The sequence below is a fragment of the Hemiscyllium ocellatum genome, chromosome 21, assembly GCF_020745735.1.
Source record: "Hemiscyllium ocellatum isolate sHemOce1 chromosome 21, sHemOce1.pat.X.cur, whole genome shotgun sequence".
NCBI lineage: Eukaryota > Metazoa > Chordata > Chondrichthyes > Orectolobiformes > Hemiscylliidae > Hemiscyllium > Hemiscyllium ocellatum.
Genome location: NC_083421.1, coordinates 52,251,433 through 52,269,262, shown reverse-complemented (window position 1 = coordinate 52,269,262; position 17,830 = coordinate 52,251,433). Strand labels below are relative to the sequence as shown.

Sequence of the window (17,830 nt, the reverse complement as noted above, 5' to 3'; positions counted from 1 at the left end):
CTCAAGAACTTTACACTCATCAAAGTACTTTAGAAGCGTAGTTGCTGTTGTAATTTGTGTCGACCAAAATCTCACAAACAACGATGCAATAATGGCCAGATAACCTATTATTGTGATGTAGGCTGAGACAAGGATTAGGAGAAAGTGAGGTCTGCAGATGCTGGAGATCAGAGCTGAAAATGTGTTGCTGAAAAAGCACAGCAGGTCAGGCAGCATCCAAGGAACAGGAGATTCGACGTTTCGGGCATAAGCCCTTCTTCAGGAATGAGGAAAGTGTGTCCAGCAGGCTAAGATAAAAGATAGGGAGGAGGGACTTGGGGGAGGGGCGTTGGAGATGCGATAGGTGGAAGGAGGTCAAGGTGAGGGTGATAGGCCGGAGTGGGGTGGGGGCGGAGAGGTCAGGAAGAAGATTGCAGGTTAGGAAGGCGGTGCTGAATTCGGGTCAGGAAGAAGATTGCAGGTTAGGAAGGCGGTGCCTCCTCCCTACCTTTTATCTTAGCCTGCTGGACACACGTTCCTCATTCCTGAAGAAGGGCTTATGCCCGAAACGTCGAATTTCCTGTTCCTTGGATGCTGCCTGACCTGCTGCGCTTTTCCAGCAACACATTTTCAGCTGAGACAAGGATTAGCCAGGACAAAGGTGGCAACTTTGCTGATTTTCTAAACAGTATTGTGGGGTTTTTATGTGTGCCTGAGACAACAGAGATTCAGTTTAATTTCCCATCTGAAATTGACACCTCTGACAGTGCAACACTCCCTCAGTTCTCAGCTTCTTCAAGGTAGGCTTCCTTGCAAGAGGATTCACAATAGGTTAAGATCAACTAGGAGAAAGTGAGGACTGCAGATGCTGGAGACCAGAGTTGAAAAATGTGGTGCTGGGAAAACACAGCAGGCCAGGCAGCATCCGAGGAGCAGGAGAATCGACGTTTCGGGCATAAGCCTTTCTTCAGGAATGAGGCTGGTGTGCCAAGTGGGCTGAGAAAAAAGGTAGGGGGGAGGGGCGCTGGGGATACGATAGGTGGAAGGAGGTGAGGGGGTGGGGGCGGAGAGGTTGGGATGAAGATTGCAGGTCAAGAGGGCGGTGCTGAATCCAGGAGTTAGGACTGAGATAACGTGGGGGAAGGGGAAATGAGGAAGCTGAAGAAATCTACATTCATCCCGTGTGGTTGGAGGGTTCCTAGGTGGAAGATGAGGCGCTCTTCCTCCAGGCATCGTGTGGTCAGGGTCTGGCGATGGACGAGGCCAAGGACCTGCGTGTCCTTGGTGGAGTGGGAGGGGGAGTTAAAGTGTTCAGCCATGGGGTGGTTGGTTGGGTTGGTTGGTGCGGATGTCCCAGAGGTATTCCTGTCACCCCAATGTAGGGGAGACACATCGGCTGCTACATCATCTGCTACCTGTTCCCTTTAGTCCAAGAACTCTCCACCTACGTTCGGGACACCACCCATGCCCTCCACCTCCTCCATGATTTTCGCTTCCCCGGCCCCCAACGTCTTATCTTCACGATGGACATCCAGTCCCACACACTTCCATCCCCCATCACGAAGGCCTCCAAGCCCTCTGCTTCTTCCTCACCTGCCGACCCAACCAGTACTCTTCCACTGACATTCTCCTTCGACTGACTGAACTGGTCCTCACTCTTAACCACTTCTACTTCCAATCCTCCCACTTCCTCCAAACCAAAGGAGTAGCCATGGGCACCCACATGAGCCCCAACTATGTCTGCCTCTTTGTCAGATATGTGGAACAGTTCATCTTCCGCAGCTACACTGGCACCACCCCCCACGTTTTCCTCCACTACATCGATGATTGTATTGACGCTACCTCGTGCTCCCATGAGGAGATTGAACAGTTCATCTCCTTTACTAACACCTTCCACCCCGACCTCAAATTTACCTGGACCATCTCAGACTCCTCTCTCCCCTTACTAGACTTCTCCATTTCTATCTCAGGCGACCGACTCAACACAGGCATGTACTACAAACCGACTGACTCCCACAGCTACCTAGATTACACCTCCTCTCACCCTGCGCCCTGTAAAAACACCATCCCATATTCCCAATTCCTTCACCTCTGCCGCACCTGCTCCTAGGAGGACCAATTCCACTACCGAACAACTCAAATGGCCTCCTTCTTCAAAGACCACAATTTCTCCTCCAACGTGTCGATGATGCTCTCCACCGCATCTCCTCCACTTCCTGCACCTCCGCCCTTGCCCTGCTCCTCCAATCGCCACCAGGACAGAACCTCACTGGTCCTCACCTTCCACCCTACTAACCTCCGGATACATCATTTCTGCCTCCGTTATTTGCGCCTCCTCCAAACCCCACCATCAGGGATATATTTCCCGCCCAACCCATATCAGCGTTCCGGAAAGACCACTCCCTCTGCGATTCCCTAGTCAGGTCCACACCCCCCACCAATCCCAAACTCCACTCTCGACACCTTCCCCTGAAACCGCAAGAAGTGCAAAACTTGCGCCCACACCACCCCCCTCACCTCCCTCCAAGGCCCCAATGAATCCTTCCATATCCGTCGCAAATTCACCTGCATCTCCACACACTTCATTTACTGTATTCGCTGCATCCAATGTGGTCTTCTCTACATTGGGGAGACAGGCCGCCTACTTGCGGAACGTTTCAGGGAACACCTCTGGGACACTCACACCAACCAACCCAACCACCCCGTGGCTGAACACTTTAACTCCCCCTCTCACTCCACCAAGGACATGCAGGTCCCTTGGCCTCTTCCATCGCCAGACCCTGACCACACGATGCCTGGAGGAAGAGCGCCTCATCTTCCGCCTAGGAACCATCCAACCACACGGGATGAATGTAGATTTCTCCAGCTTCTTCATTTCCCCTTCCCCCACTTTAGCTCAGTCCCAACTCCCGGATTCAGCACCGCCCTCTTGACCTGCAATCTTCTTCCCAACCTCTCCGCCCCCACCCCCTCTCCGGCCTATCACCCTCACCTCCTTCCACCTTTCGTATTCCCAGCACCCCTCCCCCAAATTCCCTCCCCCCTACCTTTTATCTCAGTCCCCTTGGCACACCAGCCTCATTCCTGAAGAAGGGCTTATGCCCAAAACGTCAATTCTCCTGCTCCTCGGATGCTGCCTGGCCTGCTGTGTTTTTCCAGCACCACAGTTTTCAACTCAGTTCTCAGCTGCCAATTGAATACTTCATCTACAAGGAACCCATATTCAGACCGAAGAATCAGGTCTTCATTACATCAAAAGCTTTGACCTACTATGCTACTGTCCTCATGGCTATGCCACATGTCTGATGTGGAATGGCTGATACAGCTGCCCTATCATCAAGCACATTCTGCAACCAAATCTGAAGTGCCAGGTTCTATCTTGTAAATATGTACAACCACCACACAGGAGCATCAGCTTTGGGTTTTTTTGTATTCAAGCCACAGAGCTGAATTTTCAGTGTTCCCAAAGTTTGAAATAGAAACTTGGTTTCAGTTTAAAGAAGCCATTCTTGTTCATCATCAGGGCTCTCCTGCCAACTAACAATATCTTAAGAGCTTGTCAAGGGTTTAGGTTAAAAATTTTAAAAGTAGTCTGAATAGGTTGCCACATGTTCAGAAATTGCCTAGCTGCAGGATAGTGGGGAGCTCTCCATATTTAGCTATACTATATATTATTGGCTATATATACTTCTCTAACCCAAATCATCACCTCAACCTTGTGAAAGGATAAGTGGTGAGAAGAGAGACTTAGTAAGTTGGTTCCCTCTCCCTTCTTCAGGTGGCAAGGAGAGGCACTTGTCTATAAAGAAGGGTCCAGGTAACAATAGGGTCATGATTGCAAGAATTTGGGTCTAATGTTAATGAAAGGCAACATTCTCAATAGAAGGGGAAGAACACCAGGAATCAGAAAGGAGGAGAAGGGAAGGAGTGTCTGGAAGTCCACAATCCCCCAACAGAGAAAAACATTCCTTTCCAGATTTGATGAAAGGCCATCAACTTCAACTGTTAACTATTTACAACGTTTTCTGTTTTTATCCCAGTATCCTGAGCTACTTACACACAAGCTTAAATTTCAACTTGTAGGAAATGCATGTTTGCTTTCTTGAATGATTCATTTATTTATTATCACTTGTACCAAAGTACAGTGAAAAGCTTTGTTTACAAGCAGTACAAGCAGATCATAATAAGCATGGATGTTCAGAACAAAAGATTTAGAGGCATGCAGGTAACATTGCTCAGGGCATACAAGAGAGATCAACATTAGCAAGGTCAGCATTATTTGAGGCTAGAGAGTCCATTCATCAGTCTAATAAAGGCCAAGAAGAAACTGTTCCTGAACCAACTGGTGTGTGTGTGTGTGTGTGTGTTCAGGCTTCTATATCTTCTGCCTGACGGAAGAGGTTGTAGGAGACCATTACCAGGGTGCAAAGGGCCTTTGGTGATGTTGGCAGCTAGCCGTGTAAATGGAGTCCATGGATGGAAGGTTGGCTTGATAATAGCATGGCCTGTACACATCACCCTCTGTAGGTTCATATAATCATGGGCAGAGTAGTTGCCATACCAGACTGTTATGCAATTGGACAGTATGCTCTCAACTGTGCATCTGCAGAAGTTTGAGGGTCCTTATGGACATGGAAAATTTTCTGAGCCGCCTGAGGAAGAAGAGGTATTGTTGTGCATTTTGACCATGGCAACTATATGGGAAGACCATGACAGGTTGTCAGTTACTGTTAGTCTGAGGAATTGATGCTCTCCAACCTTTCGATCTCAGTTCTGTTGACTTAGATGGGACTGTGTTCTCTTCCTTTCTTGCTAAAGTTAATAATCAGTTCTTCAGTTTTACTAATGTTGAGAGAGAGGTTCTTTGCATTGCACTACGTCACCAAACTCTCTAACTCCCTTCTGTACTTTTTCTCGTCATTGTTAGATATCCGTCCTATGGTGGTTTTGTCAGTGAACTTTTAGATGGCATTCATTCAGTCATGGGTGTATGGAGAGTACAGTAGGGGGTGCAGGGCACAACCTTGGGGGCTCAGGGGTTGAGTGTTAGCATGGAGGATGTGCAGTTGTCTGTCTATCTTCACTGATTGTGATCTGTGGGTCAGAAAGCTGAAAATCAGTTGTAGAGGGTGGAGCAGAGACCAAGGTTACAGAATTTTGAGAGTAGTCTGGAGGGGATAATGGTGTTGGAGGCCAAGCTGTAGTCAATGAGCAGGAGTCTGACTTAGCTGTCCTTATTGTCCACATGTTTCAGGGATGAGTGCAGGGCAAGGGATATGGCATCTGCTGTGGACCTCTTATGCCAGCAGGCAAATTATAGGGGGTCAAGGCAGGTTGGGAGATTGCAGATGATGACCAGCCTCTCGAAGCACTTCATTATTCTTAAGGTCAGAGCCACTGGGCAGTAGTGACTAAGACACATTGCATGTGCTTTCTTAGGTCCTGGGATGATGGTGGTCTTCTTCAAGCAGGTGTGCACTATGGCTTGTAGGAGGGAGAGATTGAAGATGGTAGCCCACAAACCTACCAATAAACTAAAACAGCAGCTAATGAACTTAAAAGACCCTATCCAGACAACAAGCAAAACAAACGTCACTTACAAAACACCTTGCAAGGACCATAACAAACACTACATTGGACAAACAGGCAGAAAACTAACCACCAGGATACATGAACATAAACAGCCACAAAAAGACATGACCTTCTATCACTAGTATCCTTACATTCTGATGAGGAAGGACACCACTTCAACTGGGACAACACATCCATCCTAGGACAAGCCAAAGAGAGACATGTACTGGAATTCCTGGAAGCATGATATTCCAAGCGGAACTCTATCAACAAACACATTGAGAAAAGAGTGGGAAATGACATCACCAACATAGGAAATGACATCACCAACCCAAGGAAACCTAAACACACATAGAAAGCGGGACATAATACCAACTGGAGGCTCACTGATGATGTTACCTAGTATGGTGACAAAACGTCCAAAAACGAACCTTTCAGCTCAGCGAGCAAAATTATATCCAGAATCTCAACCTGAGCTACAAATCTCAAAACCTGCTAGATTGAAGATGTAAGTGTTCAGTATGAATTAAAAGTATCTGAAGATTAAAACAAATGTATATGAAGAGAACTGACAATAGAAAATTTGGAAATCAAGATTGTAAGCTGGTCTATTGTACAGAAAATAAGCTTCAATTTGATAAAATAATTATCAACAGTAAAGGGTTCTTCCGTAAAGGGAGGGGGCTTGAGTATTCTCACCACAGGTAAACATCTACCATTTTATTTGTTGTACATCATACCTTGCATATGTAGTTTGTCATTAGCTGTTCTCACTATATCCGCCACAATTTAGTTAGCAATTGTATGAATTAGTCTCTCCCCTGATCTTAGAACAATAGTGCTTATACTGTACATTTCATATGCACATGACGCAAGAAGGTTACAATAAACAAGGTAAGTAATGACAACTGAAACAAGTAATTATTGGCAATTTTATTTACTCTTAGTGTCATCCATAAATTGGAAGCTGTTTAATCTTGAGTGTGAAAACCACAGACTTTCTGGCACAGGATCAGCTTTGACTGTGCCTAGTTTAATAATAAGCTTTATTGCCTACCTGATAAAGAGCTAACTGATTACATATATGGACCTGGAAGACCTTGCATCATCAAAGAATGTTTTCTCAAAGATTCATTTAGTTGGGTCCAACACTCAGAATGATTAGAAGACCATTACAATCATAGGATAAGGTATATCAGCTCCATAGTCTTGTAGATAATATCGTTGTTCTGTCTACAACCTCAGATCAAGAAGATGCATAAGCTATTTTTTCTACCCAAGTTGTTTGACAGAGATTTGTATAAAAATCAACCTCTTTCTCTAATATAATTTCCACTGGTTAGCACACATATGGAGATGTTATAAGGCAAGATCTGACAGAATATTGGAAACCGTATGTATTTAGGAGAAATTAAGAAGTAAATTTACTGTTAAATAAATGACTATTAATAGGATTTAAGTATTCAGAATCTAAACTGTAGGAAAGACATCATAGTTTCTTAGCTACAATATCACTCAAACAAAGGCATTTGGGTTTTTTGACAGTGGCTTGACAACACAGCTCTCGATGTATTCAAACACAGTGTAAGGATCCTGGTCTGCATTGACATGGATTGCAGGGCTGTAGAATTGCTCCAACTCACTCACATTGGCATGATAAACTTCAAGTGCTTTTTCCACATTTTCTTCAGCATCCTTGGGATTTATTTTGCAGCGACTGTAAACCTCACTAGTTGGTGCTGGTTTGTATATGGAATGATATCTAGAAAGCAAAATAGAAAATAATAATTGTATCACAAAGGAATGAATATCATGAGAAATTAATTACATAAGCTGTGCTGAAGCGAGCCCTACTGATGTTATGAGGATATTTCTGATCATCAAGATTATTACAACGTTACTTTTTAAAATCTGTTTCCAATGGAACAGCCTAAGATAACACTTCATTTAGTAATAAACTTATATTCTTATGATTGCACAATCTCAGAATTTTAAAACATATTACTTGCATAATTAATTTATCCTAATATAGAAACAATACCTGAATCATGAAAATATAGCAATCACAGACAGGAGGCAAGAGGAAATTACAAGTTAATACATTAATATTAAGAAAAAGTGCTGAAAACATTGCATGGTCCACAGTACAGGGCCATCGATGGAATAAACCTCACAAAATTGCCACAGAATATTCAAAACAACTTTGAGAAACATTAAAATTATTCATAACACATTAGAGATAATGATCAAATCTATAGCAAATAGTTATGCTCAATCACATGACAATAATTTAAATTGAGATAATACTTGCAAGAACTAATTAAATATACAATGTAATAAAGATCATAAATTCTAGAGCATCGTGCTGAGCTGTGCTGTAGTAAATAGCTAATGACTGATTAGCTAATGTATCTTACTGTTTTGTTAATTATATTTGACAAAAAATTAGAACTAGTGTAAATAATTCATCACATAGCAATTGAAGTTGTCTCGATTAAACATAAAGACAAATCAAACCTAAAAGAAAAATAATAAATGTCACAGACAGCACATTATAAATAGATATTGAAATTAGCATTACCACATAAATTGGTGTTTTTGAAGTAAACTTGCATTTGACATTTATCCAATTTAAAATACAGTTGTTTTTTTCTGAAAACTTTAAAATATGACTGAGAAAAGTCAAGGCAGTCACTGGCAAGAGCTAGCAATGCACTTGTCTGGAGCCAGATGAAGACTCATAAAGAGAAACATCACACTATGATGCAAAAATTGAAGTCGTTTATGACATTGGGCTTTTGAATAGATGCAGCCCACAGCCAGAGGCAGTTAGCAAAAGAAAATAATGCGATGTACTCACTTTATTTCAGTCTGCATCAGTTTCACACATATGTTTAAAAACCAAACTTTGTAATCTAAACACTTTATGGGAACACTACTAATCTCAAACATAGCAACTGCTAAAAGTGTAATGGGAAACACACCATGTAGGTTAAGATCAGAGGCAGGAAATATAACAGAATCCTTATTCAAACGCATAACAGAAAAACATTTAGGAAATGAGAATATAAGTCAGCACGAAAAAGGAAGCAAAATACTGCATTTTTTTGAAATCTGAAATAAAAACCATCGTGGAGAAAATCAACAAGTCTGGCAGCATCTGTGGTGGAAGGAAACTGAGTTAACACTTCAAGTCCAACATGACTTTTTCAGAACTGAAAAGGGCTGAAAAATGGTGTTTTTTATGCTGTTGACAGATGGGGAGGAGGAGCAAATGGAATGGATCATAATGAGCCTATAACAAAATACAAGGGGGTGCTAATGGTGGTAAAGGGAATTTTGCAATTTAAAACTGTGTAATATGAGGTGTGAAAGTAGAAAATTGGTCTGCTTTGCTGACAGCCGTCTGTGTGTCTGTGTCTGTGTGTTGTGTGTGTGAGACTGTGTGTATGTGTAAGTGTGTATGACTGTGTCTGTGTGTGACTGTGTGTGTGTGTGTGTGTGTGTGTGTGAGAGAGAGATGGTGTGTGACTGCGTGTATGTGGGTGTGTATGTGTGTTTTTGTTTGTGTGTGTTGGGCTTGAGGGGAGGATGAAGGAGGAAGACAGACTTGTAAGGAAAATCAAAATGGAGGAAGAAGGTCATGCTATGAAGTTGTTGAGTCCTGAATGCTGAAAAGTGCCTAAGCAGTACATGTGTTGTTCCTTTTGGGCTTCATTGGAGCAATGCAGCATATCTAGAATAGAACTATTAGCATGGGAGCAATATGGTCTATTGAAATGCCAAGAAATTCTCAAAGATCATTCTTACAGACAGAGTGGAGATATTCCACAAAGCAGTCACCCAGTCTGCACTTGGCTTTGCCAAAGTAATGGGGACCACATTATGAGCATCCAATACAGCAGACTACATTGAAAGAAGTATAAGCAAACTGCTGTGTCTGCTGCAACAGTGTTTAGGGCCATGGGACAGTGAGGAGGGAGGAGGTAAAAGGGCAAGTGTTTTGCCTTCTGTGCGTTGAACACTTGCCTTCTGTGATTGTTTGGGAAGATGTCATGGGACAAGTAATAGAGGAATGGGCAGGTGTCATGGACAGAATGATCCCTGAGGAATGCTGACAGTGGAGTGGAAGATAAGAGTGCTGATGGAGGTGACAGAAATGGCAGAGGATGATCCCTTGAATTACCTTGTGGGTGGGAGGAAAGGGTGAAGGTGAAGGGAAGGCAATGGATCAGACATGCTCAGTGACCTGTCAAGTAGCTTGTGGGAATCTTCGGTTGAGGAAAGAGAAGAACATGTCAGAGGCAGCCCTATGGAAAGTGGCAGCATTGGAACAGATGAGATGGAGATAGATAAACCAGGAAAATGGAAGTTTTTGCAAGAAGCAGGGTGTAAGGAAGTGCCGGTAAAGTAACTGTGGGAGTCGGTGGGTTTATAGTGGATATTGGTGGACGGCTTATCTCCAGACTCAGAAACAGTGAAGACAAGGAATAGAAAGGAAAAGTCAGGGTTGGACCATGTAAATGTGAGAGGAGGATGAAAATTGGAAGCAAAGCTGATGATTTTTTCTAATTCGATGTACTGGAGAAACAGTTGTGGAAGGGAGCCCAAGTAGGACTCGAACAAAGATAGGCTGTCCAACAATACCCTCTCCTGCCCTGTGTCTTGTGCAGAAACTTTTGCCAAAGTTGAAATGCAGTCATGGTGGGAACAAGTTTGAAATGCACTAGAATAGGGGGTCACATGGCCATTAATCAAACTGGAAAATTTTAGGCCTTAGTGTTTCATTAAAAATTGGTGCTGGGACCACTGTTGTTCAACATTTATGCAAACAATTTGGACTGAGGAATTGAGAACACAATTTCAAAATTTGGCATTTGAAACTAATTTAAGGGGTGTAGTTAATAGAGAGAATACCTTCAACAAAACACAGGAAATTATTATTAAATAACATCTGTACAACTTCATAAAACACTCCTAGGTGCTTCAAATGAACACAATGAAACAAAACTTTACACTTACTGCATAAAGTGTAATGAGCTAAATGACCAAAATGAGGTTTAATTTTTAAAGAGGTTCTTAAGAAGACAAGTGAGGGAGAGTGGAGGAGGATCCTGCAAAATGATAACTATAAATGACAAATGAGCTTAAAAAAAATAAGTGTGAGTGAAATAACTGCACAGAGGCCAGCATCATACCACATAGTTACCTTTTATTTACACATAGAAAGTCCTTGACATTGATCCAGCTTCATCAGAGCCAGCTCTCAATGTCAGGATGTCTGACCCTCCTGTTTTTATCTGTCAGCCAGGGCTCCCTGACTTGACCAGATTAACAGCCCCAATCAGGGAACTCATATTCTATGAGTTCCACCTGGCTGACCTTGTTACACCCCATTTTTCTCTCTCTCTCTCTCTGTGTGTCTGAGGCCAAAGGCCTTTTCTTTTTCTTGTAGCTCCATCTGGGACAGGTTCCTGCGACTTTGCCTCAGATACTGGCGGCGTATAATGTACAGTAGCTTGCTTCCTGTGCCTGGAGTGTCTCGGGAGAAATGAATTCTCTTTTTCAGGTGGCAAAGGCATTGAGGTATCTCAGACCCTGATGTTTATTCAAAGCTTGGTGGAGAGGGAGAACCCATGGGTTCAGCTTGCCTTTCCGACTGTTTTGAGGAGCCAGGCATGTTTTGCTCCTGCCTCGTTCGCTGTTTTCATATGGTCCACATGCTTGTTCAAGTCCTTTAAACTTTATACGTCACTGGACCTGATCTCACTTCAACCATGCCTCTTACCCCTATAGGGCCATTCCTGTGGTTCCTCCACCAAAGTTTATCCCCTGAAGTAAACTGTCTCTCTCGTTTTGCAGAGTCTTTTACCTGAAATTGGCGTTCCTGATGCTGTTTCACCCTCCCATCCCAGATCGGGAGAATCAGATTTAACCTGGTGTGGAATTTTATCCCCATTACCAACTCTGCTGGAGCTGTCTCTGTAGTTGAATGAATGGTGGTCCTATAATCAAACAGGAACTGCCACAGTTTGGTATCTAATGAAGCTGTAGACTTTTCCTAAAATCCTGCCTTCAATGTTTGGACTGCTCTTTCTGCCACCCCATTCGATGATGGATGGTATGGAGCTGTCTTTATATAGGTAAAAACAATGACTGCAGATGCTGGAAACCAGATTCTGGATCAGTGGTGCTGGAAGAGCACAGTAGGTCAGGCAGCATCAGTAAAATCGACGTTTCGGGCTAAAGCCCTTCATTAGGAATAAAGGCAGAGAGCTTGAAGGTGACGAGATAAGCTAGAGGAGGGTGGGGGTGGGGAGAAAGTAGCACAGAGTACAATAGGTGAGTGGGGGAGGGGATGAAGGTGATAGGTCAGGGAGAAGGGTGGAGTGGATCGGTGGAAAAGAAGATAGGCAGGTAGGACACGTCATGGGGACAGTGCTGAGCTGGAAGTTTGGAACTAGGGTGAGGTGGGGGAAGGGGAAATGAGGAAACTGTTGAAGTCCACATTGATACCCTGGTGTTGAAGTGTTCCGAGGTGGAAGATGAGGCGTTCTTCCTCCAGGCGTCTGGTGGTGAGGGAGCGGCGGTGAAGGAGGCCCAGGACCTCCACGTCCTCGGCAGAGTGGAAGGGGGGAGTTGAAATGTTGGGCCACAGGGCGGTGTGGTTGATTCACCACCGCTCCCTCACCACCAGACGCCTGGAAGAAGAACACCTTGGAACACTTCAACCCCAGGGCATCAATGTGGACTTCAACAGTTTCCTAATTTCCCCTTTCCCCAACTCGCCCTAGTTCCAAACTTCCAGCTCAGCACTGTCCCCATGACTTGTCCTACCTGCCTATCTTCTTTTCCACCTATCCACTCCACCCTCCTCCCTGACCTATCACCTTCATCCCCTCCCCCACTCACCTATTGTACTCTATGCTACATTCTCCTCCCCCCTCCCCTCCCCCCCCTCCCACCCTCCTCTACCTTATCTCTCCACCTTTCAGGCTCTCTGCCTTTATTCATGACGAAGGGCTTTTGCCCGAAACGTTGATTTTACTGCTCCTCGGATGCTGCCTGAACTGCTCTTCCAGCACCACTAATCCAGAAGCTGTCTTTATATGTTGAATGCCATCCAATTCTAGGATATAATCAAATTCCCAGCTGGTAAATGATGGCCCATTGTCAGTGACCAACACTTCCGGGAGTCTGTATTGCAAAAGATGTGCACGGTGTTTCTATCGTTGTACCTGTGTTTGAAGAATGAACTGTATGATGTCCAAACATGTTGAGTGGGCTGCCACAATGACTAAGGACATCAAGCTCATGCAAGGACCTGCAGAGTCGACATGTAACTAAGTCCAAGATGTACCTGGCCATTCCCATGAATGTGGGGGGGGAGCTGGTGGTGGTAATTTTTGTCCTTGCTGCACTGTGGGCACTGCCCCACCAATGCAGCTATGTCTGCATCCAATCCTGACCACCAGACATCATGTCTTGCCAACATCTTCATTTTGCAAAACTCCTAGTGGAGTTCAGCCAGTACGTGGCAGTATCCTTTGCGAGAGACTCTTGCTCCCCATTGTCCACTGAAAAATAGCACAGGCTGATGATATCCCAAATGGTAGTCTTGTATATTGGTACAAACCCTTATGGGTATTAACTGCAGCATATTTCTGGGAATCCTCATCTAATCGCAATTGCAAGTTCGAATGGCTCATGTCCAGCTCCATTAGGGACAATCCCTCTGCCAGCTTTGTGTATATGTCCTCTATGCGAGGGACTAGGTATTTATCCTGCTGTGAAAACCAATATATCATCTGTTAAAACCACATTGGGCTTTATAATCAGTACAACCGGTACTGCCCATTCTGCAAACTGGACTGGTTTGATGATTCCTACTCTTTCTGGCCTTCTGATTTCTGCCTCTACTTTTGCCCATAAGGCAAATGGCACTGGGCAGGCCTTTCAGAATTATGGAATTGCTTCCTGGTCAACATGTAAGGTGGCCTTGGCTCCTTTGATAGTCCCAAAACCTCCCTGAAAGATTTCTGGGCTTTTAATTAGGACTTCACTCAGGCAGCCATTTTCTAATTGAGAATTGTTAAGCCAATCTAGGTGAATCTTTCTTAACCAATTTTGCCCCATCAAGCTTGGGTTCAAGCCTTTTATACAATCAGTGGTAACTGGAACAGCTGCTCCTCGTAAGAGACTGAAACCAAAGTTGTGCCATAATGTGGAAAGATTCCCCAGTATAGGTTCTCAGCCTAACCAAGGTCTTGCGCAAACTTAAGGTTTGGAATCCAGAGTGATCACTGAAAAGGCTGTACCAATATCAACCCCATGAGAACTGGGTGACCATGTAACCAGAGATTTATTTTGATTTGGATGCTGCTTAGCAATTTAATGACACAAATAAAACCAGATGTAGGTGGACTTTCCAGGGAGTGCACTCTCCTGGATAACAGCCTATGAGTTCCCTTATTATATTTAGGTCCCGTGGGACTCTTTTGCCATCTCAAGTCTGCATACTGGCAACAGACTACAATGCCAGGTCTGGATCCTGAAGAAAATGTTAACAGTTTGGCCAAGGCTTGGTTTTGTTTTGGGGTTTTGCTGTGGACTGACCTAAAATCCCTCTGTTCAGGATATGTCCTGAGTGAGGTAATGGAACTTCCTTCATTCAAGTGGTTCACTAAAGCTCAGTTGGACTGTCCATAGTGTCCATTTCCATTAGAATATCCTGCAATTCACATGCTTCACTTACCATATTTTTCAACGATAAAACCTGTTGCAGTGGCTGTTTGAAGTCCAGTTGGGCTTTAGGTAGTAGGTGCTTTTGCATGGTTACATCATAAATCCCACATACCAAATAATCTCTCAGCATCTCACGAAGGGTTAAACCAAAGTCACATGCCTCTGCCATTTATCTTAGCCTAGTCAAAAATTCTGATATGGATTTCATTGGTTTTCAAATTGCCAAGTGAAAACGATAGTGATTCAGATTTAGAGGAGGCGCGTGGTCGTAATAAATCTGTCAACTCTTGAATAGTGCCTCAGGGCAAGTTAGGTTCTTAATATGAAAAAGGCTGCGAGTCCACAAGCTGTTACGAGAATTGTTTGTTGCTTTTCATAGAACATAGAACATAGAAAGATACAGCGCAGTACAGGCCCTTCGGCCCTCGATGTTGCGCCGACCGAATCCTACCTAACCTACACTAGCCCAATAACTTCCAAATGCCTATCCAATGCCCGCTTAAATGACCATAAAGAAGGAGAGTTCACCACTGCTACTGGCAGGGCATTCCATGAACTCACAACCCGCTGTGTAAAGAATCTACCCCTAACATCTGTCCTATACCTACCACCCCTTAATTTAAAGCTGTGTCCCCTAGTAACACCTGACTCCATTAGCGGTAAAAGGTTCTCAGTGTCGACCCTATCTAAATCCCTAATCATCTTATACACCTCTATCAAATCTCCCCTAAACCTTCTCTTCTCCAATGAGAACAGCCCCAAGTGCCTCAGCCTTTCCTCATAAGATTTTCCTACCATTCCAGGCAACATCCTGGTAAACCTCCTCTGCACTCGTTCCAATGCCTCCACATCCTTCCTATAGTATGGCGACCAAAACTGCACACAATACTCCAGATGAGGCCGCACCAGAGTCTTATACAGTTGCAACATGACCTCAGGACTCCAGAACTCAATTCCTCTACCAATAAAGCCCAGTACACCATATGCCTTCCTCACAGCACTATTTACCTGGGTGGCAACTTTCAGAGATCTGTGTACATGGACACCAAGATCCCTCTGCTCATCCACACTACCAAGTAGCCTACCATTAGCCCAGTAATCCATCATCTTGTTACTCCTACCAAAGTGAATGACTTCACACTTAGCTACATTGAATTCCATTTGCCACCTTTCTGCCCAGCTCTGCAACTTATCTATATCCCGCTGTAACCTACCACTTCCTTCCTTACTATCCACAACTCCACCGACTTTTGTGTCATCCGCAAACTTGCTTACCCAGCTTTCAAGCCCTTCCTCTAGATCATTTATAAAGATAACAAAAAGCAATGGTCCCAAAACAGATCCTTGTGGTACACCGCTAGTAACTGCACTCCAAGATGAACTTAGTCCATCAACTACTACCCTCTGTCTCCTTCCAGCCAGCCAATTCCTAATCCAAACCTCTAATGTATCCTCAATGCCATACCTCCGTAGTTTTAGCATTAGCCTACCATGGGGAACCTTATCGAACGCCTTACTAAAATCCATATACACAACATCTACTGCTTTACCCTCGTCCACTTCCTTAGTCACCTTCTCAAAGAACTCAATAAGGTTTGTGAGGCACGACCTGCCCTTCACAAAACCATGCTGGCTATCCTTGATCACGTTATTCCTATCCAGATGTTCATAAATCTTATCCCTTACCATTCTCTCTAAGACTTTGCCCACCACTGAAGTCAGACTCACTGGCCTATAGTTACTAGGGCTATCCCTACTCCCTTTCTTGAACAAGGGGACCACATTCGCTATCCTCCAGTCCTCTGGTACTATTCCCGTTGACAATGACGACATAAAAATCCAGGCCAATGGCTCTGCTATCTCCTCCCTAGCTTCCCATAGGATCCTAGGGTAAATGCCATCAGGCCCAGGAGACTTATCTATTTTCATCCTCTCCAATATTCCCAGAACCTCTTCCCTGCATATTTCCAGGCCATCCATTCTAATCATTGGTGACTCCATATTCACGTCAGCAACAGTGTCCTGTTCCTGAGTGAATACTGATGAAAAGTATTGATTTAGTGTCTCTCCAATCTCCTCCGCCTCCACACACAACTTCCCACTACTATCCTTGACTGGACCGATACCTACCCTAGTCATCCTTTTATTCCTGACATACCTATAGAAAGCCTTTGGGTTTTCCCTAATCCTACCAGCTAAAGACTTTTCATGTCCCCTTCTCGCTTCTCTTAGCTCTCTCTTTAGATTCTTCCTGGCTACCTTATAACTCTCTATCGCCCCAACTGAACCTTCACGCCTCATCTTTACATATGCCGCCTTCTTCCCTTTCACAAGGGATTCCAATTCTTTACTAAACCACGGCTGCCTCACAAGGCCCTTTACACCATGCCTGACTGGTACATACTTATCGAGGACACGTAGTAGCTGCTCCTTGAACAATCCCCACATCTCATTAGTGTTCTTCTCTTGAAGCCTGTTTTTCCAATCCACACATCCTAAGTCATGCCTCACTGCATCATAATTTCCCTGCCCCCAGCTATAACTCTTGCCCTGCGGCGCACACTTATCCCTCTCCATCACTAAAGTAAAAGTCACCGAGTTGTGGTCACTGTCCCCGAAGTGCTCACCTACCTCCAAGTCTAACACCTGGCCTGGTTCATTACCTAGAACCAAATCCAGTATAGCCTCACCTCTTGTTGGCCTGTCTACATATTGTGTCAGGAAACCCTCCTGCACACATTGGACAAACACCGACCCATCTAATGAACTCGAGCTATAGCTCTCCCAGTCAATATCTGGGAAGTTAAAGTCCCCCATAACAACCACCCTGCTACCTTCACTCTTTTCCTGAATCATCCTCGCAATATTATCCTCTACTTCTCTAGGACTATTAGGAGGCCTGTAGAAAACACCTAACAGGGTGACCTCACCTTTCCTATTTATAACCTCAGCCCAAACTACCTCAGATGGCAAGTCCTCTTCCATCGTCCATTCCACTGCTGTAATACTGTAATAATTCATCTGACCCAATGTCATTTGCCCTGAAAAAATAACACATTCTTCATACATTCTGGGCCCAGTCTTCATCAGCTTCAACAAGTCAAGCTTCCCAAATAATGACATGACATCAGAAATGCTTATTGCAACTCAGAGGGTACTGTTGTGAGTGAATAACTTCAGGAGCATGCTTTGCTCTTGAAATAACGCCACAGAGGCCAGTATCCCATCACAAAGTCATCATTTATTTACACGTGAAAACTCTTTGACATTGATCCAGCTCCCAAAGTGTCAAGGTTGTCTGACACTCCTGGGTTTTTTTTCTTTTTTTTTCTTTTTTCACAGTGAGAGACACAAGGTGTACGAATCTATTTTCAATTTCCACCACCAGGAAAAATAGGAAAACATCCGAATGGCCAGTGACAAGCAGTGCCCTTATCCCCTATTTGTTTGTTTTTTTTCAAGTGACAAGCAGTGCCCCTCACAAGGGGCAATGCTGTGTGATCAAACAGTGAAGGGGAGGGCAGGGACTAAACCA

General features: G+C 44.2%; 1 protein-coding gene across 2 annotated transcripts in view; it reads right to left on the bottom strand.

Annotated features, from left to right (window-relative positions):
- Positions 1-6,215: 6,215 nt before the first annotated feature.
- ak8 (adenylate kinase 8) overlaps positions 6,216-17,830 on the bottom strand; it is a 159,149-nt gene continuing 147,534 nt past the window's right edge. For both annotated transcript variants that reach the window (XM_060841099.1, XM_060841100.1), the window contains one exon: positions 6,216-7,312. In XM_060841099.1, coding sequence (XP_060697082.1) covers positions 7,066-7,312 — 247 coding nt within the window. In that variant the 3' untranslated portion in view covers positions 6,216-7,065. The remainder of the gene's footprint in view (positions 7,313-17,830) is intronic.